The 23950-nt window shown below is 36.9% G+C and overlaps 1 protein-coding gene across 12 annotated transcripts in view; it reads left to right on the top strand.

Annotated features, from left to right (window-relative positions):
* The window catches only part of NHSL1 (NHS like 1), a 180404-nt gene that overhangs the window by 136797 nt on the left and 19657 nt on the right, over positions 1-23950 (top strand). For 6 of the 12 annotated variants that reach the window (XM_044423652.1, XM_044423692.1, XM_044423733.1 and 3 more), the window contains exons 3-6: positions 6977-7104; positions 10568-10639; positions 15960-16152; positions 22835-22966. In XM_044423652.1, coding sequence (XP_044279587.1) covers positions 6977-7104; positions 10568-10639; positions 15960-16152; positions 22835-22966 — 525 coding nt within the window. Of the gene's footprint in view, positions 1-369; positions 1174-1597; positions 1642-6976; positions 7105-10567; positions 10640-10872; positions 10931-15959; positions 16153-22834; positions 22967-23950 lie in introns of those variants that run through there. The other 6 variants (XM_044423660.1, XM_044423685.1, XM_044423725.1 and 3 more) reach the window with 4 other exon arrangements.

A 23950-nucleotide genomic window follows, 5' to 3' on the forward strand; every position in this document is an offset into this window, starting at 1 on the left:
TAAAATATGATGATAAAATTCAATATTAAAACTTATTAAAATATTGATTAAATAAAAAGGTCTTAACCTGGTGCTGAAAAACATAAAGACGGTACCAGGCAGACCTCTCTGACTGAACTCGTTGTCTGGATTCTAATAATGAGCATACCCTGAGAAAGAAAGAAAAATCACGATTAGACTTAAGTAAGCTGAGTTCTTTTGTTTCAGTCTGTTTGGCAACTCAGATGAAGTAACAATGAACATGAATCTCACTCCCAGTTGGAGTGTGCTGGATAGACCTGTGGTCTGACTCTGTGACTTAGTTCACATGTAACAGCAACCCATTGTTTGATTGGGTTTAATGCAAGCAAAGGGCACTAGCTCAGGGCACTTGCTGTTTCCACTTTGTATCCAATTTAGCAAAAATTCTTGACTTGTTTGCCACCGTGTCTAAGCCTGGCATTCTCCGCTGTTGAGGGAGAAACAAACAAGACTTTGAACTCATTTTGGGGGCAGGTTTAATATTCTTGGTAGTTTTGCCCTTAACAGTTCTGAATGCCTGGTTGACATGTTATGCTGAACAACCCAGGGCATTCTTGTTTGTTTGCTAAACCATATGTAAAGGACAAGTAGCAAATGAGCAGGAGACCCCGTGCTTGCTCACTGCCATGAAGGTCTGAAACACCATGGATGATCATTATGTGCCAGTAGGGTCAGTATAAGGCAGCTTCATATGTTCAACTGTAACTTTAGCCCTTTAAGGTAGGAGTGAAAGCCTTCTTTGTTGAAGGTCAAATTCCCTTGGTGGTGATATGCTGAGGACAGAATGCCCACAGTAGGGAAAGTTTTCCTTCTCTTGCTTCCCCCGCTCCCCATCACATTCTCTCACTTTCCTTCAACACCATTGGCAGCATGGAAAGGAACAGATGAGACCTCTCGCCAGGGGTCTGAACTAATATTAAAATTAACTTATAAATCTGTTTCCCAGTAGTGTTAGTCAATGTAATTGCATGTGTTTAAATGGTGAATTCATACTGTGACATGATTTGTTCCCAGTTACCTTTTCCAGCCTGATGCCCTCCAGATGTGTTGACCTGGAGCTCCCATCATTCTTGGCATCCACAGAAAAATACATTTCAACCAGCACAGGGAGCAGAGATGCAAACTGCCTTTTCTTCCATGGACTAAAAATTTGTGAGAAAATGATGAATTCTCTCGGGAGTGTTTAGTTAACACATGGCTTGTTAGCTGTTCGTGTTTCAGAATTAGAATAGTTTCTTTCAAAAGAGTTTTAATTAGAATAAAAGAGGGATTTTGCTGATGTATAGCTATGTTGTCAAATGGACAAGGGAGTAAAAAGAATGTTGGCAGAAGGACTCCATTACATAGGATTGGTACTTCATAGACTTTTTCTGCATTACTATAGTGAATTTATGTTTGTCTACCCATAAAGTCCTAAATCTAGTCCTTCCCAGTATTTCTTAAATGCAGCAAACATCATAGCAAGAACAAGTAGGTTCAGACATCAAAATAACACAAACCTGGCAGCAGTCTCTGAGGGCAGGAGGAATCTTCTTGTTATTTCTCATGCTGGCTTTTTTCCTATTTCCTATTCCAGGCAGTTTACTGAGTATAGTAGAGAACCACATCTTTGAAGAAAAGGTACTTGCCACGTAACCTCTCAAATATCTAATAACTTGTGTTTTTGTTTTTTTTTTTTTTGAAATCTAAATATATCTCTATTATTTTTAAGATACAGGAGATTGAGGTAGTCCTGTCTCTCCCTTGGATTTAAAATTGGATTCCAGTGTTTAGATTTTACATGCATCTATTTTTAGAAGCTTGTTCAAAAGATAACCCCATGCTCTGCTGATCCATGCAAAAAAGGAAAAATGGCCAGGAGGAGTCTGGGGATTGGGTGTAAGAGTTTTTGAGCTGTAGGTTTAGCACTGGTACAGTCAAACCTCACAATCTTGTATAAATTTAGTGCCATAGATCTTGTCCACACCCACCTATAGCTGTGTGGGAGTCTGCAGCACTATGTGTATAGCTTATGTAATCGTCCGCTTAGGATTTGGCCAGCGGTAAAGTGTCTATCTCATTCATGTTTGGATTGTTCAAGCACGTGCCAAGCCCATGTGGTATATCACTATGCACTACCACATAGCTAGAACTATATATAAAGGGGGTGTTAAAGAACATCTTGGATTGTGTGCTAATATAAAATGTGGTATCTATTTAAGAAATGTAAGACATGTCCTAGGCAGTAGTCAAGCATTTTGCCAGACTAGCGAATGTTCCCAAAATAGTGTGATATAAGCAAAAATCATACAATAAGAAAAGAAGTCACAGAGACTTTGAATAGCTGGCTTTCCACTTTTGTAGGTGGCCTTCAGCCTCCTTCAGTTTAATCTTCATAATCTTGTAAAATATTCCTTCTGCTAATGTGTCTATGCTGCTTGCAATATGCTGTCTTTATTAACAAAGGCTGTCTTTGAAGCTGAGAAATCTGATGAGGTTTTGCTAGAACTTCTCAGTTTCCTAAGTGTTTAAAAGAGATAAGTAGCCATGTAATATGATAACTTAAGGAGATGAGAGATACTGATGAGAAAAATAAAACTGGTTGTCTGCCATAATCCTGCACCTTTGAATTTAATCACAAAGTTTGACATTATACCCTTTTTAGAACATTGCAATTAAAATCTGTCTTTGTCAGTTGTGATTCAATTCCTGCTCTTAACAAAAAGGCTTTCTTTTTCTAGAAATAATCGTAGGACATGTTCTAATTTGTTTAATTTGGTTTTTGTGTATTTGTTTGCTTATCATGAATGCTTTCTTACTTTTGTGGAAGCTACTGAAACTAGGTAATGGAGTTAATGATTAAATTTAGATTACATTAATTCTAGGTCTTGTTTTGCAAGTCTTGGTAAGAGCAATGCCTTCTGGAACTCTAGGGAAACATCTGTTTCCCTGTTGTACTTAATTCAACATTCAGCATTTTGCAGCAGAAGATTCATCCTCAAAAGAAGCTTTAATATTTCCTCCTATTTTACAGAGGAAAGAGTCAGGATGTCAATGGATAAAATTGAAGAATATTTTCTACTTGATTCAAATTAAATTCATTTGAATTAAATACATCTTTAAAACACAATTACCTTCCTTCTATAGAGACAAAAGAACAGTTCACATATGAGAAGAAGAGAGCAGGAGTTACCCACATCCACTTAGGAAGTCTGGTTTCACAGCACATCTGAATCTGGAAACTCTTCTTTGTTCTGATAGTTAAAATAAGTGAAACAAATTAGGATCATACAATGTTTTGATACTACAACTTGTTAACTAACCACAGTTAACATACAATTCACTGGGTTTGAACATAATGGGAGACCATAGTTTGTGAATGGGTGTACTTAGATGATCATATCTGAGCTTATTAAACCAAAACATGAATGAGTTCTTTGCCTACATATGAAGCTGATTTTATCCTCTATTTGGATATGTTTCAATTAAGCCAGGAAGTTTCTAATTTACCAGGAAATCTCAGTTACCAGCTTAGAATAAGCCAGGATATTGTAAGCCGCCCTGAGGCTTCTGCGATGGGTGCGGCATAAAAATGTTATAAATGAATGAATGAATGAATGAATGAATGAATGAAATTAAACCATAGTTTGAAACTGGTTTAATACCCTGGCCTGTTCTGTACCTGGTAACCATACTTTCCTGGATCAGGAGAAACAGAAACCTATGATTATTTAAAGATTTCTTAGTCCATTCATGACTCACAGGAAGAGGTGAATGGAATACTATGTACATGGTTGAAAGACTTGTGTGTGCTTCAGCTTAATTAGCTGAGATATGATCATATAGACTGGATTATTATGCCTTTATCAGATCTATATTTTTCTATGCCAAACTGGTGGCCTACAAAATGATAGTGTGGATATCTAAAATCCTGTCTACTTAATTTAGGGAATTAAGTGAGTACTAAAATTAGACAAGAAGATTGAAAAGACGCCACAATAAATTATTTGCACATTTCTTCAGAAGAATTAGGGCAGATGTTCATGCCTGAACTGATGTTTTTGGGAAGGAGTCTGAGAAACTGAGAAAGATAATGGTGACAAGAGGTGAAGTACTAGAACTTACTGACAGATTGAAATCAAACTACTAGGTCTATATGTTATTCATCTGAGAGTTCTTAAACTCACAGGGGTAAATGCTGATCTTCTAGTTAAAACAGCAACATAATTTTAAAAAATAAATGTAATATCCCTGCTCTGTTTTAGCCATGCACATATGGGAATGCAGCCTGGAGGGGGTTTTGGGATAAAAATGGTCCCTTCTCAGAGTTGCCCACCCTGCTCTGATATTCTTAAAAGACATTAATTTTGCTGAGTATATCTAATAAGGTTGTTGCACTAACACAAATTAGCATAAGGGACTTCTATCTGAGCACAGAGAGAATTAGGATTTTTTGGGAAATCCTGCTGTGTAATCTACTGCTATTGGCATTCCCTTATACTAGGGTAACATTGCACTGTTAAACTGACATAGTTGGATACTGCTGCATATGCTGTTTCAGCCCCTTCCCCATTCTAAATATCATGCAAATCTGTGTTTTTTCCATTCTTTACAGCTAGTAGGGTCAGTGCTGCCCCGCTGGAATGATTAAGACTGTTTAAAAGCCATGTACATACATGGGCCTATATTTGGAGTTGATTAAGCGCTGGGTTGATCCTGGACACTTAACTTGCATATCAGCAAACAAGTGGAGGAGCAGAGGCCATCTTGGTGGTTGATTCAGTGGCATAAAATTGCTTAACTGCATGCTGCTTGTAATAATTTTGTCTATTCTGCTCATGAAATTGTGAAATGTGATGATCGTGCGTGTGGTTTGATTGGGTGGCAAATGCTTTGGTTTTAAGTTCTATGAAATTTGTTGTTCTAGGTTACCACCATTCAGGATTATGCAATCGCTGTGTTCATGTGTTTTAGATTTTTAAAATTAAGTAGACCCCAAACACTGTTCTTGGGTATTATAGTTTACACTGTATGGCATTATTGACCCTGACAGTTTCCTTGATCATTTTATTGTTTACTGGAAAATAAAAGTTCTCAGTAAGGCATGACTTCTTACTTGCAAATGGTATCACACATAATACTTCTCCAAGGTAAATTTATTTATTTATTTAAAACATTTCTATGCCGGCCCCATCGCAACAAAGCCTCGGGGCAGCTCACAAAGAATGCAAAAACATACCAAAAAAAATAATAAAACAATTAAAAGAAGAAGAAAAAACATTTAAAAATGTTATGTCTCCCTTGTGATATATTTGAAAATAAAACAGGTTGTTGCAGTACATTTTCTTTCAAGGGAGAGTTATACTGAACTTACAATATGTGTATAGATGTGACCCATAAATGGTGTGCACTATTCCTCTACCATGTTTCTTCACAAAATGATGTTAAAATGATGTTTCAATCTGTATCGTACAGGGAAGGAAGTCAGATTTTTCTGGAAAGGTAGAAGAAGCAGTTGGGCTAGGCAGATTCATGTGTTCAATGTCATTTTCAAGATACCATTTTTCCCTTATGTGCTGGCGTCTGTTACTCTTTAACAGCCTTTCACTGAATATCAATTAAAGCAGAAATCAGCTACTGAAATATTGGGATTTTAGCCAATTTGATGCAGCGGATGTTGATTAGAAGTTGCATGAAAATATTGTTTCAGTTTTGCTTAGTTTCTTATCTCTGAAGATGTCAGGACTTAAGTTTGGTATTTCATTTTCCTGCATTGCTGTCCAGGGAAAAGTATCTTTTTTCACCTCCATGCAGGGAGGTTTGTGCCAGAGCTGCTTAGCAGATGGCACTTTAGTGGTGAGCAAGGCCCCTACTCAGATTTTAAGCATATTATGGAGGTCTATCAGACTGGTGAATAATATCCCCATCCCTCCCCTTGTGTTACTAACAATCTTCTGCCCAAGTGGTGCAGTAGACGACCATCTGTCCATCCAGACTATACTTTAAAGAAGGTTGCCTTCTATTTTGACAAGTCTACAGAAGTGAAATGTGTGCCTACCTCTTAAATAGCACATGTTTTACGTTGCTATGTACATGGTAAATACTGTCTCACCTTCTATATTGCTTGGACAAAAAAATGTTTGGGTTGTCTTAAATCAGTTTTTGATCAAATGATTTGCACACGTCTGGTGGGGAATAAGATTTAGTGCTATATATCCAACAACATGTGAGTCTGCTTTTGTTGCTCTCTCTGCTATATAGGTCAGAAATCTCCATAGAGTGTCCCAACTCTTCAGAGCAAATTTAGGGGGAACACAGAGGCTGTAGAAAAGAGAAAGAATCTGTTCTGCTAATGATATAACATTAGATGCAACACTCAATTTTCATTACTATTACGCATTGCTATTTACGTAAAGCGTATTTGTAGATCATCTAGATGGAACAACAGACTTGAAAGTATGTCAGTTTGTAAAACCTATGAAGCCAGAACTTCACAAATACTTTTGATTCGTAGAATTTTTAAGAGCAGAGATTTTATTGGAGAAATAATAATAATAATAATAATAATAATAATAATAATAATTGTATTTTTATTTAATTTATATACTGCCCCATCTCTGAGGCTTTCTGGATGATTTACAAGTATAAACAGTAAAAATACTTAGAGTTAAAATTAAAAGATTTAAAATTTAAAATAGTTCAGGTCAACTAGATAAGTTATTTTTGTTTGTTTAATTATTTTGGGCATGATATATAAGAATTCACTTTTGGTCTCAAATCTTGGACCTGTTGTTATGCCATCGAGTACCAGTTGTCTGGAACCTTCCCGCTTTACTCAGGTGGATGCTTCTGTAATGGGGAGAAGATGTCGTAGTGTGTAGGCAAATAAATCGGTAATGATATTATGCTCACCTCTTGCTTTAGAGTGTGTATAGCAACAAGTTTGCTAATAGTGCCTTTTCTTCTCCCTCTACAGAATGTGACAAGTTGCGGAGAGATGGCTATAGAAGTTCTCAGTACTATTCTCAGGGCCCTACCTTCTCATCCTCTTCCAGTGCGCTCTGTGGAAGTTACCAAGAAGGCTATGAAGAGGTTGAACAAAAGGTGAGGTAGCAGGTACCTGAGGAAACGATCCGAAACTTCAGCTATCCCACTAACCACTCTGCAAATAAGCCACCATGGGTTGATTGTAGGCTCAGTAATCCAGTTACCATATGCTGGGTGCTCTGCAACTTGCCATTTCCAGTTCTCCCACCAGCTCCCAGCATGTATCCCAGGCACCTTCACAGCAGAAAATATAATTTCTTTGGTCCCTACATAGCACCCTTTCTGCAATTGGTCCAGCAAGGTTGCCTGCTCCTGATGAAACTCTTGCATCCTCATGTCAAATAAGCAAATGGAATTAATTTCCTGAGTTCTTCTGAATGTAGCAGCTTTCTTAAGATCTTGAGCAAGAGCACAAGATTGCCTATCCCATTTAACCAGTCATTTTGATATTCCCCCTCTTGTCATTGACTGTGTCAGTTTCATTCCCCTCTTCAGCACATCATTTGCTAATGAGCACATCACCACCACCACCACCATCATCATCATCATTTTGGTGGCTGCTTCACCTCCTCACAAAGTAAATACACCCCAGAAATCACTTTCTTGCAGCAGTTTGCCATTTTCTCCTTGATCCTCTTTGTCCTTGCCACTGGCTGCCATGTTAGCTGTGAGTTTACACGTGGATAACAGAGCAGTGAAATGGATTGTATATGCAGGGAAATTTCAAGGCAGTTAAGGGTATCAGTAAAGAGTACAAGAATTTCAAGTTAAATTTCTGCAATGTCAAGGCAGGGATTGGTAAAACAGAGGAGAAAGTATGGAAATTTGATGACAGAGGAGATCACTAAAATATACACGCTTCATGTTGGAGCAGAAACACTGATGGGAAATTTACACAGATTGTATGGCACAGCAGTGAGGCAGATCGCTAACATATATGCAAATGTCATGTGGAACAGTGAACACTTCAACTGAGGGTAAAATTCTGCAATTTCAGTAGGGGCAGTCTTGCACATGTGTGTATCTGCACAAGATCTAAAATGTTAAAATACTGACTTGTTTTTAAAGTTGTGATTGTGTACTCCCTGTGGATTTTAGGAGCACAGGGTGGAGGGCACTGATACTGGATAAGGGAGGATGGCAGCAGCAAGATGACACGGAGTGGTAGAGCTTTTCACTGCTATTGCTAGTTAGTTATATATGATACCATGATGAAGTTGTTCTGACAGGTTCAGGCAACATGACAATCTACCCTGAACAACCCAACCACAAGCCATGAGTTCTCAGGGCGGGTTGTTCATGGTTGTTTATCTATTTATTTAAAACATTTATACCCCATCCACCACTTTGACCACTTGGGATGGCTTACAACAAAGAATTGTTGTGAATTATATCATGTGAACCAGGTTAGTGTGGTATCTTACATAAATAATCCAAAATTAAATCAGCATAATACTATTTATGTGCAAAATACACTTTTCTTCTCTTCCATATTCAGAAATGATAAGCTGAAAGCTGTTTTAAATGCACCACTTTTTAGCCTTATTCAAGTACTATAGCTCAGCTTAAAGGAGAAAATAATACAATGACAACATTCCAGACAAAAGCAGTGATTTTAAAACAGGTTAGGTTAATTTTAGCTGCTTTTATGAACAAGTAGAAAATAAAACCATTATTCCTTTTCTAAATCATCTAGCTTTATATAAAATACAAAGAAAATTCAGAGTTCAGCCTTCCTTTATTCCATCCCTGGTATTTCTTCCTCTAGAATATTCCAAAAATAAAAGACTAGGTCACTCCTCCTTGCATTTTTCTTAATTTGCAGTTGGAAATGCATAAGATGGACTGAGTGCCATTATGTTCTCTCTTTTCAATGCTTCTGTGCATTGTTTGCTTCATTATGATCTATATACAACTTGTTCTTGGTCCTGATAATAAAATCTATTTATCTGTATGATTTTTCTTAAGAGTGTCAAATTTACGGCATAGTGAATGCTTTCAGTGGCAAAGGCATTAGTTATAGCCCTTGTCTGTGCTTGCACATGCAACTGAACGTGGTATAACCTAGCGACATAGCAGTCATGCTCCTTTTCATAAATGTACCAAAGTTATTTATTTATTTATTTATTTATTTTATTTATTAAAACATTTCTATGCCGCCCCATTCGCCGAAGCCTCGGGGCGGCTCACAACATTAAGTTAAAATACAAACATTAAGTTAAAACATTAACATAATATTAAGTTAAAATGTTTGTAAAATACAAACATTAAGTTAAAATGCAAAAAAATAAAATAAAATAAGTCACCCTCGTCAGATAAAATCAAATAATATTAACAATTAAAATGACGCTTAAATAAAAAGGTCTTTGCCTGGCGCCGAAAGTTATATTTTTTGCTGACTAACGTATTATGATAATCTCTAGTGTATATAATTCCAGCATGCTTAACTTTATTTCAGGCAGCTGTGGATCCTCACGCAGGTGCTATATCAAATGTCTCCTGATTGCTATGTATTAGTTTGCAAATTATGTAAACTTAGTGCCCTGATGAAGCAGTATGGGAATGTTATGAGTCATGCTTATATCATGAACAACGGTTGCACATGTGTATTGATACGCAGTATCACACGCCTTTAGTTCTGAAAATGATCACTATATAGTTAGTCCACAGCAGGTTTAGAACTTTTCTGGAAAAGTACATCTTCTATTTTAAAAAATGGAGGCATGCCACTATTCAAGGTTAGATAATGAGTGACATATCTCAGCTTGAAACTAGTGAGCTGCTGCTGTCAGAGCAGAAAATAACGTGCTAGATAAAGAAATAGTCTGGTCATCTTTGCACGTTGCACATGATATTGATGGATGTTATTTGATGTACATTACACCTTGCCACAATGAAATGATGGCTTTCAGTATTAAAATCAAGATCGAAATGAACTCATAAAAATCAGAGATCTTAATGACACAATTAAATGCACAACAAGAGCTGAAATAAAGACAACAACCAGCTAAACAGAACCTGCTTCAGCACCTGAGAAGGTTGCATACAAAAGGTCCATACACTCAACCTACAAACAAATGCATGTTTGGAGCTGGTTGGGATGAATCACATAAAGCCCACTTTTTGAAGTGTGAACTTTCCTTAATTCAAAGCAATATTTGTAAGAGCCTGCTGAGGCACTTTCCATGGGCCCTTCTCTTAGTACTTTACTTCTCCACTGTGAACCTGCTGAAGTGGCTGTCTTTTTTAACTTAAAAACAGAAAAAAGATATTTGAGCTTTTACTTGAAGCATGGCAACCCAGTAGTATGCTTTATCTAATTTCCCTCTCTTCCTCACTTGTGTGCATTCTCTCTTTATGTAAAATGTGTCCATTAGCAACTCTTCTCTACTTTCTGAATGTTATGTATACTATTATCGCTATGTATACTGTGCCTGTTGTGTCTTTTTACATGTTTGATTTTTTCCATTCTCTTTTCTTTGCCACTCAATTCACTTTCTTTTTCTCTCTCACTCAACAGTCTAGTCTGTTAGACTGCCTCCCTCAATCTTGCCTTAGTGCCTGCTGTTGTTTGATTCCATGGAAGATCAAGGTATCTAGCCCCAAACTAGTTCATCCAGTTGCAATCTCTGCAGCTTGATGTTGCTGTCATGTTAAATATCCTCAGCTCTCATATGTGGGTTTATTTTTAAAGTATCACCTTCTGCTTCTGTACAAAATAAATATTGTAATACACTGAATTCTCCCATTCTTTTTTTTTATATTAACTCATGTGTTGATAATACAGAACCCTAATAGACTACTTTTTCCTGTTAACATTTGCAGATGTTCAGATGGGTGTTATGAATAATTACCTTTACAGCAGTTCTGAAATGTTAACAATGTAGGTTTTTATGGCTTTTCCATTTATTTATTTGTTTGTTTGTTTGCAAAAACAAACTAAATGTGCTTGAAATGGAAAAATACATTTCCAAATGCAAGACGTTATCTGGGCATTTCTAGACTGTTAATGAACAAGAGTGTGTATTAGGGACCCCCTGCCTTGTATGCTTTCCAGCAAGAAGAGCACATAAAGCAGGATTCTTGTTGTGGATCAAGCAAGTAAGGGCCTCAGTTCTACAAAAATCAAGAGGGAGTAAGGGAGACACTGGGCCAGATCACATGTCACAATAAGCCATCCTGAAAATTTGCTCTAGTAGGCTATTTGTTTGGTCATAAACCGACATTATTCAAGGCACACAGACAGGTGCTCTATGGCTTCCTATGGCTTGTTTCTCCTCTTTGTCTTCCCGATGCCTTCCTGCAGGTATCCCATGAACCTGAGCAGCACAACTTCAGCACATTATTCTGCTTATTTATCTATTCATAATCATGAGTGTGCTCGCAATAATTAGCAGAGTGGGTTGTAGATTTTTTAAAAATCCAGAGGAATTCATGCAAATACTTGCTGTACTATAGCTGAATAGTTAGCACTTTAGTGGATTTGTACAAATCTCCTGAAAGTTTTAAGTATGTTCAAATCTTCTCCAAGGCGGAGAAAATACAATATATATATATATATATACACACACACACACACACACACATTTTCCTAACTCTTTGTTGGGGTGTCTGTAAAAATGCTTAATTTTCTCAGATTGGAGGGGAAAATAACATGGCATTTCTGAAAATTTCCTCAAAGGTGAAGAAAAGTATAACATATTCTTTCAAAACTTTGTTAACATGAACAAATAAGTATTGTTGTTTAGGGAGGTGATAAAGTAGAGGAATAATGTGACTGGTATATTTTCAAGATGTAATAGGGAAAGGGATATTGTTCACAAGAAGCAGCTGGCAGGGTTTTTTTAAAAACCACTGTTGCAAGGCAGTTCTTTGATGTTTTAAATTATCCACACTTGAAGCAATTCTTCTGAGTTTGGATGTTATGTCAAGCCACCCTAAGCAGCTCTACTATATTCTATGGGTACTGTCTTGTTTGGAAAAAAGAAGCCATAGTTGAAAAGGTTTGCTGGATTTGGACTCCACTCTAGGCCACCCTAAACCATTCATGATGACAATCCATCATGCTTTGGACATGTTTTTAAATGGATTCATGGCTGATAATATCAATACCCAAGTCCATAAAATAAACAATTCTCTGTATTTTTTAACTTGGTTTTAATTTGCAAAACTTAAAACTCAATCTGAAGGTCTGCTTTTAGGAGAAGCAGGAATGAAAACAATAAGAACTGAAATTGATAGTATTCTGATGTATTGTGGAAAACTCAGTTTGTATGCTTAGCTGTGTTTCTTTTCTAATGATGATATATTTCCTGAGCCAATCGCATTGTGCAATAAATGTGAGAAAAACTCCCAGTGATTAAAAGTTTCAAGTTTCTTTGTTGTTAAGGGGAGGTTTTGGAAATTGAGTTTGCCACTGGATAAGTCTGCATTTCCAGGTGACCACTGAATAGAACATATGAGAACAAAACCTGTTTTTGTTAGAAAAAATTATAGGGAAGAACATTCTGAAAGCAAGAAAAGAAATTGGTAGCATTTGGGCTGATGAAGTAAGTAAATTAAAAGTAATTTCTGTGCTTGTTTACTTAGAAGCAAGTCCCATTGTATTCAGTTGGGCTTATTCTAAGATAAAGATGCATTGGATTGCAGCTTAAGTACATGACAGGCACTTTGAAATGGAATTTTACTAAGACTAGTTTTATTTAATTGTTTATATTTAATCTGAGTTTAATCATATGCTTGCATTGTTCTTATGCTGTAACTTAGCTTGAGAAGTCTTGAAAGCTGCATAATAAATTAATTGCATAAAAAGTAGGGCTTTACCTCATCAAAAGAAAGCACTATATTGAGAAAAATTGTAGTGTTTGATTTTCATGCTTTGTGAAATTAAGTAAATTCAAGATATATATTCTACTTAGCTTCAGAGAATGTTTTACTCATTGTTCTGGGTACTGATATCCCTGGTTTCAGTGTGACAAAAATAGGAACAGCTGCCTATTTAACCTCATTATTAGTTTAATGATCCCTCATAGAGCAGGGGTGAGCAATTTGTGGCCCTCCAGATATTTTTGTTTAGAACTCTTCTTAGTCCTAGGAACCAGAATAGCCAATAAAAAGGGATGACAAAAGTTGCAGACCAGATGACCTGGAGGACCACAAGTTGTCCACATCTGTCATGCAGCTATATTTGGAGATGTGGTCAGCCCTTCCCTTAGGCAGAGTGGGACAGCTGCCTCAGGCTGCTGATTTTGAGGGTCATAAAGGGCAGCAAATAGTCGCATTTTTACTGTCAGGGAAGCAGAAGGGTTCTGTAGGATTTTTGGATCTAGATAGCAAAGTAACTTTACCTTCTTTGAATACTCTTGACTAATGTTGACTGGTGCACCATTATTTGCTATCTTTGGTCAGCTCGGGAGACAAGCGAAATCTAAACCTTTTATATCTCTAATGATAGGGAAGATAAAACTGTTAGGATCTTTGGTAGTAATAACTTCTGTAGAGAATGTTATTAGGTATTCTTAAATATCCCTGATCTACAGGGCAAACCAATCTGCTCCTTTTCCATTACCACCTGACCTAGTATTCTCAAATTGGAAAAGGATTGACTTAAAATGAGTGTGCACCCCACACAGACTGTTGGATGTTGATAGGTCTAGGAATTTTAAAGTTGACATTTTCCAGACATTGGCCCATTCTGCAGTTAATAAAAACTTAATAGAATGGGTTGAGTATAAGTTGTTCTTGAGTAGTTGGTTATAATTACATGTGAACCCTGGTCCATGGTTTCACTCTGTGTTAACTATGAACAACACAAAGAGAAGTCATAGTTCATTGTGAATTCTGGTTAATAGCCCACAGTTAAGCCATATTTTGTGGAGCTTTATATGTAAAGCAGATCATTGAATGAAACCCCTACTTTAGCTATCCTACCCATCAGCTCCTGGTGACTGGCTTGCAGCAACTGGGTTCTTGGTTACAGTATAGGCTTGCCATAATGTCCCAGTTATTCATTATGACAGTGTCAGCCAAGCAAAGTAGGTTACTGTGGTTTATCATACAGGGCACCAAGTTTGAGGAAATAGCCTCCTGGCCCATAAGTGTAGAAGAAAAGGGGCAAAATCTATTGGCAATTATAGTAAGATAAATAAAAGCTGCATTTTACTAATTTCTGCTGGTCATGCATCTTCAAAACCAGCTCTGGACATGCAGAATGAAAAATAAGTTTTACCATGCCTTTGAGTAGATTACAGTAATAGATGATTTACTTTAAAACTAGCACACAATTAAGATGCCCTTTCCCTTTCAGCATTTATGTTGCTTTATAATGAGCATCATGCATACCATTTAGACATCTACTATGATTCAGAAAATACACAAATAGTTAAAAATCTGAGTGTGACTGTTATTTAGTGTTTTCATTGCTATACAAATTTTAAAGATGTGGGATTTTAAAATAGAAAAAATACCTTTTAATATTTATCAGAAAACTAATGAAAACTATCGTGCTAAAGTAGTTCAGTGCTGTGTCTGAGTGTTGTTGTTATATTGGGCTGTGCTTGCTTGCCTCAAAGAATGGCCTTAAATAGCAAGAAAGTAGACAGGGTTAATTATAAAGTTCTGAAATCAGTCAATCTCTTAACTTTGGTCAGAGACGTAACCCAAACTGACACAAGTATGAGTTTGCATTCCATGACAGGTGTAAATAACAGAGGATAGAACCACTATTCAAACTATGCAAACTACTGGCATTTAAATTATCCCTGTGAAGTTGTTGAAATTACAGTGCTTGTTTAGTGTTCACATACTTTGCTGTTTGGAAGAGAGTAAGAAACTGACCTCTTCTTATTTTTTCTTATAGTATGAGTTCTCAAATTTAATCACAGTAAATTTTCACAAACATAAGTGTACTTTAGCTCTTACTTTTGGTCAATAATATGTGCATTTAACAGATCTTGGAAATGGATCTGCTTATTTAAGGCACACAACATATGAAGAGGATGCTTACATGTTATCTTTAAATCATGCCCAAGATTTCTGGTTTTGTAATGTGCTCTTCATAGATTGTAGTATATTCTTGGAAGTTGTGTTGCTTATATGACAATATTTGGTCCTAAGCAGAAACAAAGTGACTTTTTGAAAAGAAGGCTTTCCTTTCATTGTTAGTAATGAAGCTAACAGATCAAAAGAAGAGATGTACCACAACACACAATAAATTGCTTTAAAAGATATGTCTAAAACTGTAGCTTACAGGAAATAAAGGGGTTATACTTCCTGATCCCTCTTTGTTGACCATCAGTACAAAAGAATAGTACCTTCATAGATGGAACTGCGCTCATATTTTGTCATCTTCTAGTTCAATAGAACAGGAATAGATAGAATTCCTAGGAATAGAAGTGCCTCTTGGTGACTGTATTTGACCCTTGTATGGGAACTTCAGAACACAGATAGGATGTGAAGTGACCAAGTCACCTTCTAGATGGTGTTTATCAAATCATTTCTGGTTAAAAAAAATGAAGAATTATTATGACATTCTTGTTTTTTCTATTAAAGCACTGTATTAGATATTAATATTCAGAATACTATCTTGTATAAGAAGATTTAAGTCAAGCTCTAAAGCCCCCTTTTAAAATTACGTAGTGTTTCTTTGTTCGTACAAGATCTGGCAACAAACTAAGAAAACTTAATTCATTTGTAGATAGATCAAGCTCTCGATACTTTATTTCTTTCTACAAGTTGTAAAGGTGAAAGCATGGCAATTGTTTTGTAATACGCGGTGCTTTTTAGGAACAATTTCAGTAGTTTTATTTTACATCAGCAGGATAAATATGTTGTGAACCACCCAGAAAGCCTTATGGCTAACAGGGCAGCATACAAGTCAAACAAACAATTTACTTAGTGTTCCTTTTTTATAGTGTTCAACCCCTTCTTCTGAAGAGGAAAAGCTTATCAGTATCAAGAGACCCAAAACACCAATTTCAAATGAAATTTCTGATATCAACACTCAAACAAATTGGACCAAATCGCTTCCCTTGCCAACACCAGAAGAGAAAATGCGACAGCAAGCTCAAGCAGTCCAAACAGATGTTATACCTATTAACGTAACAGGTAAGCCATGAAAGTAACTTTTTGCTATGCGGCAAGGAAGAACAAGAGATCTCAAATGGATATTGATTTTTATTTCATGTAACTATATGTTTTGTGGATTGTGATTTAAGATGTAACGGAAGTATTTCTGAAACTTACAAGAGAAGTACAACTTTGTTAAAAGTACTAATTAAACTACTAGTGAACTCTTGGGGAACAAAAAAGTGCCTTTCCTTCTTAAGGAAACATAAAGAATGTTAGTAAAAAGGCACCTCTAGCATCATGCTTCTTGAAACCCAGTAGTAATAGGTTCCCAACAAAAAGATTCACACTGAATGTGTTTTTTTCCTAACTACTCTTTTGTAAGACTTTAAGATTTGTTTCTCTTTTAAACAGTGAAGGAAATTTCACATTGTTTCTCTACTGTGGTACTTGTGTCATCATAGTAGAAAGATTTGTGGTGCATACAGTCAAGTGGTATGCTTAAGGACCTTTGAAATGAAGCATATACGTCACCTATCTTAGCCTTAAAATGATAGCTACCAATAAGAAGCACTTTTAAAACTGTTTACAAAAGCTGTGCTAGCTTCACAGATGAAATTTTAGTAATAGAAATCAGCTTGGAAACTCTCAAGTAACATCCACAGAAGACCACATGAATATAAAACCAAAAGTAGTCATACTGGCCTGCAAGGAAAATTCTAAATCCAGATCAGGATCTTCCTTTGGCTAAACCAACACATCTGAAAATATTGAGCAAATGTTTCATTCAGTTTGCTCATACTGACTCAGTCCATGAAATCAAAACAAGTCATTGTGATTTATTAAAGCCACTATGGCTTATTTCAGTTTGCAGTGTTTGCTGCTGTATGCCAGGCACAATTTCATGAGTAGTTGCCCAGGCATGCTTGTTTGAGCAGATAAAACCTCAAATATGTCTTATCATTGTGTTATTTGATGGTTCTTTCCCCCTCCAATAAGCCATGCCATCCAGGTTTGGATGACATGACAAGCCTCAGCTGAGTAGGTGATCAGGAATATGTCACCAGTGTACACCAGAGATTAAAACAAGTTTGTTTGCTTGTACAGAATAATCCAGTTATTCCTCATGGAGTGTTTAAAGATCATGAGTAAGAGTGCTACCTCCTGACCACTCCTACTTCTACTTGGTAAACAGCCCAGGAACACCCTACTCCTGAGTCATGTTCCATGATGACTGAATCCAGAACTCTGGGTTGTTGAGGGAGAAAAAACCCAGAGTTTTTATGCACCAATAAATTAAAACTCAGATTGTGTTAAAAACTGTGTTAAAACTCCAGTTGTTTAATAGCTCAGAGTTTTAGGTTTAATGTCATGTAGCACAACCCAGGATATCTTGGGTTGTTTATTGAGGAAGAGTGTTCAGAAGGTAGCTTATTCAACTCCTGCATGGCCCTTACTACCTATTGCTTAAAGGATCCATATGTAAACATTACATGTGAACCTGGTCTTTGAGTTCTAAAGAACTCTTAATGAGATGGGAAGTTAAGCAATGCAGAATAGTGTGGGAGGGAGCAAAAACAAAGGCTAGCTTGGTGTTTAAGGCATAAAGTCTGCATCTTTCACTGTTTAGATGTAATCTAGGAGGGGGTTACCACATAAGGATTAGGCTGTCATAGGTATGATACAGGTTTCATATTATTTAGTGAGTAACTATAGAGGAAGGGACAAAACTGCAATGGTTGATTCATGATTTTCTGAAATAAAATAACCATCAGTTATCCAGATATGTTTCCAGAATTAAGGAAGACAGAAGTAAAGAGAAGTATGGCAGTTTTTACATTGGCAAAGGGGAATATTTTGTTTTATGGGATTCCCTTTTGTACAGCTGGAGAGAAAATGCAGAACTGTACTCCTTTTCCACTAGAGACAGGGGTCTGTCATTCCCATGCAGGTACCTGATACAGCAAGGAGCCCAGGGCTCCTCTGCAAGCATATGCCAAAGTCTAGGTGGCCTGGGGCACAAGTAGATGAGATCCGGTAAGCCCCATACCCTCCTATTGTTGTTTACATTTTGAATTACATAATGTACTTTACATTGTTATGGCAGTTGGCTGTATTTCATTAATAATCAATTTATTCAGGCACTCCTTTTTCCTATGTATTTACTGATAGCCCTTTAACCCTAATATCTTATTAACAAGAATTTCAGTGTAATGCAATAAGTTGATACCAATAAGAATAGTTTAAAAAATAAATTCTAAGGGAAGGAATTCTAAATGCAGAAATTCTAAAGGACAGAAACTAGTGGATGTCGCTATAACTATTCCTGCACTCACTAAACAATTACACAAACTAATACATCTAGTTGCTTCCATTACCAAGTTATGCCTTCTGGAAAGTATGGATGGCACAAGTGTTAAAAGACCAAAACAAAACAAAATGAAACAGGATTTTAACAGTAAGGGAATTATATATTTAGAGCAGTCGCAGTTTCATCCCATTTAATACTCAAAGTATATAAGGTTGTTCCTAGAAATAGGGAAAAAACCCTTCAAATAAATTCAGTTATACTAAATAACTTCAGAGCGGGGTAGTTAAGCTGCTATCCTCCAGATGTTTTGTACCACAACTCCCAGAAAATTTTACTATTGGCTGCTGTTGATGGAAGTTGTAGATCCAAATATCTGGAAGATATCAAGTTGTTCATTAGAAACTAAGGTTGCATTGGAACTTTATTATGAGTAAGTATGTATAAGATTGTACTGTAAACTTATAGAGAAATGTCCCCTCTGATACTTACTTGTGAAAAGAAGATAGCCATAAATATTTTTGTTCTACACCACTGTTTTACAAAATTGAGATGTAAAGACTGGGGACATAAATTTGCCTCCTTGTCTGAACTTTTATCAGAGGATAATAATGTTGATATATGTCTAAGTAAGCAACAATGGATTAGTCTGCTACTCACAAAAATATTAATATTTATGAAATAAAACATTACCCAAAGATGTACTATTTTTAGAAATTAAGAGACTTTTAAATAAAATTAGTTATTAATAAATATGAGCTTCCACTTGGTTGCAGAACAAATGAGACCTCCTTTAGTTTGTGTATTAGTGCCCTTCAGCAGGACAGATTGTAGTATTACTGCAAATCTGGTGGGTAACCTGAAGGTGTGGGTGCATCGCATTAATCTGACAAGCTGCTGCTGACTATCCAGGTTTGGGAACGGATTTAGTTTGGTCAGCAGAAGCTGAGCTTGCTTTGGAGGGATATACTCAAAGTTTTAGTCTTCAGAGGACTAAATGCATTCATCCTGGGACACATGATAATGGGAGCTGGTGATGCTGAGCTAAAGCATAAATAAAAGATAAAGGGTTTCATTCTGCAAATTACTTCAGTATCACTGACTTTATTGGACTCCTTGGTGAACAAGAGATATTTATGCAGGCATGTATAAATGTTCTGCCTGATTGTGGCCAAATAAGGCTGCTGAAAAGTTGTTTTTAAAACAATAAAATGCAAATTTAAGTTTTAAATAAAAGCAAGCTTTATTTGCAAGTTTCCTAATAGCTTTGATACATGTGATCTTGGGTGAATACAGCCAGCCTTTACCAAGTGGAAACTCACCAAAGTGTATAAATGGAAACTTGGTATACCATCCATCTGTAAAATCATACAAAATAGTGAGCATAATTTTATCACACACATAAATTGGATCAGAAATCTGATGAAACAGAAAAAAAAAATCTTAACCAAACTATAGCCTAACCAATTAGTTACCTCCTAATTTTCTGTATTTACTCTCTGACTTGTTGTGTAACATTTGGCACTATATCCTTATCATGGATTTTGGTGCAGTGTGAACAACCATGATACAGCTTTTTGTATACATGGAAACTTATGACCCTTTTTCCTGCTATGGCTACTGGTCCCTATTTCTCAAGCCTAAGTCATATAAGCGAGCTACTTTTGAATATCCACAGAATTTCAGTAGCTTTTGTGATTGGAGATGGAGTACTTCTATTCAGTGAAAATCAAACAAAATTACTCCTCCCTTCTCAGCATGCACAGTAGGGCAGGTCTGTGGACTGAAACCCTTAATCTCTAAAACTCCTGATGCTACTCACTTCCTCATCTGCTAAACTAGTAGTGTTGCAAAGGTTTCACTTAACAAAAACGATTTCTTTGATAGAATAATATCAAATATTATCCAGGGGAAAGCAAGCCCTTTGTGTATGGTAGCTGAGGATGGAACAGATGTTCTTTAACCTTTGCTTCTGTGTTCTGGAGAAGTCTTGGTGGTGCCTATTTGTGTGTATTCTGAATATATATTAAGTCTGTGGAATTTCTCCCATTTGTGTCTTACACTCTGATGAAGTATGGACACGTATGGCACACAATTCGCAGATCTAGCAAATGCCAAATGCACTTTTCAGTGAGAAATAACTTGTCTATCCAGACATTTAGAATAAAATTTGGAAGAGGCCTGATACCTGCCACTTTTCCTTTACTTGAATTAAAGAAGAATAAAATTACTGTAGAATAGAACTTGGCCGATGCAAATGTTTGTATAAACCATCCTGTGGATTTATAAGGTAGAGAAAATGTGAAGAACATGAAGTATTTTGACTGTAAATATATAAATGAAGTTCTAATTCTAAAATGCTTCAGTGTTTAACTAATTTGTAAACCACCTTCAATGGGAAAAGAAGTAGAATGTAAATTAAATTAAAATGGCCATGTTATTTATTCATTGAAAAGTGAATGTGTTTAAAGCTATTCAACCTCAGTTGTGCTGTTGGGCCCAAGGTTGATACAGCATACGGTCAACTATAAGGCTGTTTCCTCTTACAGACAGCATGCATACTTTTAAATTTGTCAAAACTCATTTGGGTTCAGTGGCTTTAGAAAATGCCGTATCCATCAGTTAATACATAGAACTGAGATTAGAAGTGCATGTGTAATATGGTGTGAATGTGACAAGTTCAGGGCAAACGTAAGCAAGCTTTCTCGTGCAGGGGAGAGTTTTTTTGGCGGGGGTACATAATTTAGGGGAAAAAAGAATTCCGAGCATCCACGGGCAGTCCCTTCAAGGTATCTCTGGGGCAACTTGGATGGAGATCTATCCAAAGGAGGATAGTGAATTGGCTTGACAGACAGCTTTCAGAATCTCCTACAAAAGGAGGTTTCAAAGAGAATCAAAACACACTGAACCCCAAGCAGAAATGAGGCAGGGAGTTTTGTTCCTTCCAAGGTGTCCTTGGAGTATGTGTGGAAGAACTGGAAGGCAGCAATCCACAGTGTACCCAACTATCTGTCAGAGACATTGTGGACCTTCAGCCATTTTACCCACACTGCACAGCTTGTGCCACAGAGTAGGTTGTCATGTACCCAACATGTACCCTGCATGCATGAATAAACCTATGTCTCTCTCTGTTGCTTGCTCTGAGCACACACAGAAACCCAGTCACACCTTTTAAAAATCTTCCTTCAACTCAAACTGTGTTCTGTTCCTTTTCCCATGCATGTACTGCCCCCATCCATTCAGATATGTAAGAACCTGACCCATCTCCAGCTTCCACCTTAGGTTCTCCCTGCTGGCTTCCTGCTGTTTTTCATCTCACCGTTAGCTCCACTGACCCTGCCTACAGTTGGCTTACACTACCTTTCCCAGCTGTTTTCCCCATCCATCTACTCTTTTAGTCCTTTCTCCCCCTGGACAGAAGGGCAGGAGTCCTTTTTTCTTTTCCCCCACTCTTTTCTTGATGACGGCACATGCAGCAGAAGACCGTGTTGGCCTTCAGTCATCTTCATTTGCTAAGAACATTTCTGAATCCCACATCTGATCCAGAGGCAATAACAGGAAATAAAGGAGGCAGCAGCTGGAAGACCTCAGTTTGGTTTGAAGTGATTCTACCTGCTGATAGCAAAACACACTACATAAAAACAGGAATAAATCAGTAAAAGGTGGGAGGGGCAATACATTTCAGCAGTCACCAAGAACAGGTGTCAGAGACACACAGGTGACTGTGGGCATCACATTGTCTATCTCTGATTTGGGACAGATTGGAGTGTGAAGCTTTTGATCAGGGTTTACCTGTTCTGATATTTCTGATTCCATCATTGAGTTCTAAAATACTAGGAAAAATACAGCTAAACAACACAGTTTTAAAATATAATAGAATTCAGAGGCATATACATTTTATTTGGCAAATCTGAAACCTGAATCTCTGAATGTCTCCCAGACTCTTTCACCTTGCATGCACTATCTTAAAACTATGCTATGTGTCATAGCTGAAGACAATAGCTATGTCATAAGCAAATAAAGAAATAGACCGTACATATTACTTGGATTGATAGCTGTACAAGAGCACACCAATCTCTCTTTTCCATTCTTAAGCATCATGAAAAGGTCAAACATTAACGTGATGCACCCATAAGTGACCAACACTGGCACAATCCACAAGGATTGTTAATATGCTTATACCAGATGCAAAGAGAAAAGCCTTTGGTGGGAGAATCTAGTCCCTTCCATTCTTAAGCCTTAGAGTGACGGTATGCTGTATCTTTTCCTTCAGTGTATATCCATTCTGTATGACTGAGCTAACATCATATATTAATGCCTTTTCTTCATTTCTACAATAAGCAAGTGGAAGAAAGTGCATGATGTCAGCGTGCTTGAAAGTAATGGTGCTTTGCTTGTTCTACTGTACATCAGGGGAGAATTTTGACCGCCAAGCCAGCATACGGAGGTCTCTAATTTACACAGACACTGTGGTAAGGCGGCCGAAGAAAGTGAAAAGGAGAAAGACTATTACAGGAATCCCAGACAACATCCAAAGAGAGCTAGGTATGGCTCATCAGAACTGTATTCCATTCCATTTAATAATCACTGCTTAATGTCACTAAAATCATAACATTTACCTGCATTCATGAAGTAAATACAGTCTGATAGCCTCTTAAAAGTTTAAAATGAATATGTGCCTGATCATTAAAAAGAATAGTTAATGCATAAATTGATTACTCTGCCCCTAGAAATTATGTTTCCCTTTTTATTGATTTTACTGAATGTCATGTGAAGATGTCTTTTTAAGAACTTACGTATTGAGATGATAGAAATCTGCAGGAATGTAAGAAACTGATTTCAGATTTTGCTTATTATTCACATGGACTTAAAAGATACGTCTCAGGATTACATTTGAGCATGTCTATTTCACACTATATTCCTATAGTGCAGAAAACATTCATGGCTGGATTTGGATTGAAAGAATGCATTAAAATTGGTATAAATTCAGTATTATCAATAGAGCTTTTGACATACTAAAGAGTAACAACTGAAACAGATCTACGGTCTGGTCATTTTCAAGGCCATTTCACATATGATGGTTTTCCTACAGAGATATTCTTATTGCATGTCCATATGGTAATGGAAATGTATCACTTTGGTTGACAGTGTACATGCTGTTTCCTCTATGGATGTGATATCCATGCATGAGAAGGTACTATCAAACCTGGCCTTTAAAATTGTTACAGATTATGTAATTAGATGTATCATGTGTAAATTGAATCACATCTTTTCTGAACATGTTGTCAGTTTTTCTAATACCTAAGTTTCTATCTATATCCTATAATGTGCTGGTCTGCCCCCAGAGCCGGATGGATCCGGATGGATTCCTGAAGGTGCTGGGGGGATTTCCTGGTTGATAAGGCTGGTGTTCCTGTCGCTGCCTTGGTCGAACTATGGAATGGGGAAATTACCGAGACTATTGTCACGATCGCTCCTAAGCGTCCTCTCCCACCTGGCAGAGCCTGTTCATCCCCTTGGTATACACCT

The sequence above is a fragment of the Varanus komodoensis genome, unplaced genomic scaffold, assembly GCF_004798865.1.
Source record: "Varanus komodoensis strain SLA01 unplaced genomic scaffold, ASM479886v1 scaffold1, whole genome shotgun sequence".
NCBI classification, from domain to species: Eukaryota; Metazoa; Chordata; class Lepidosauria; order Squamata; family Varanidae; genus Varanus; species Varanus komodoensis.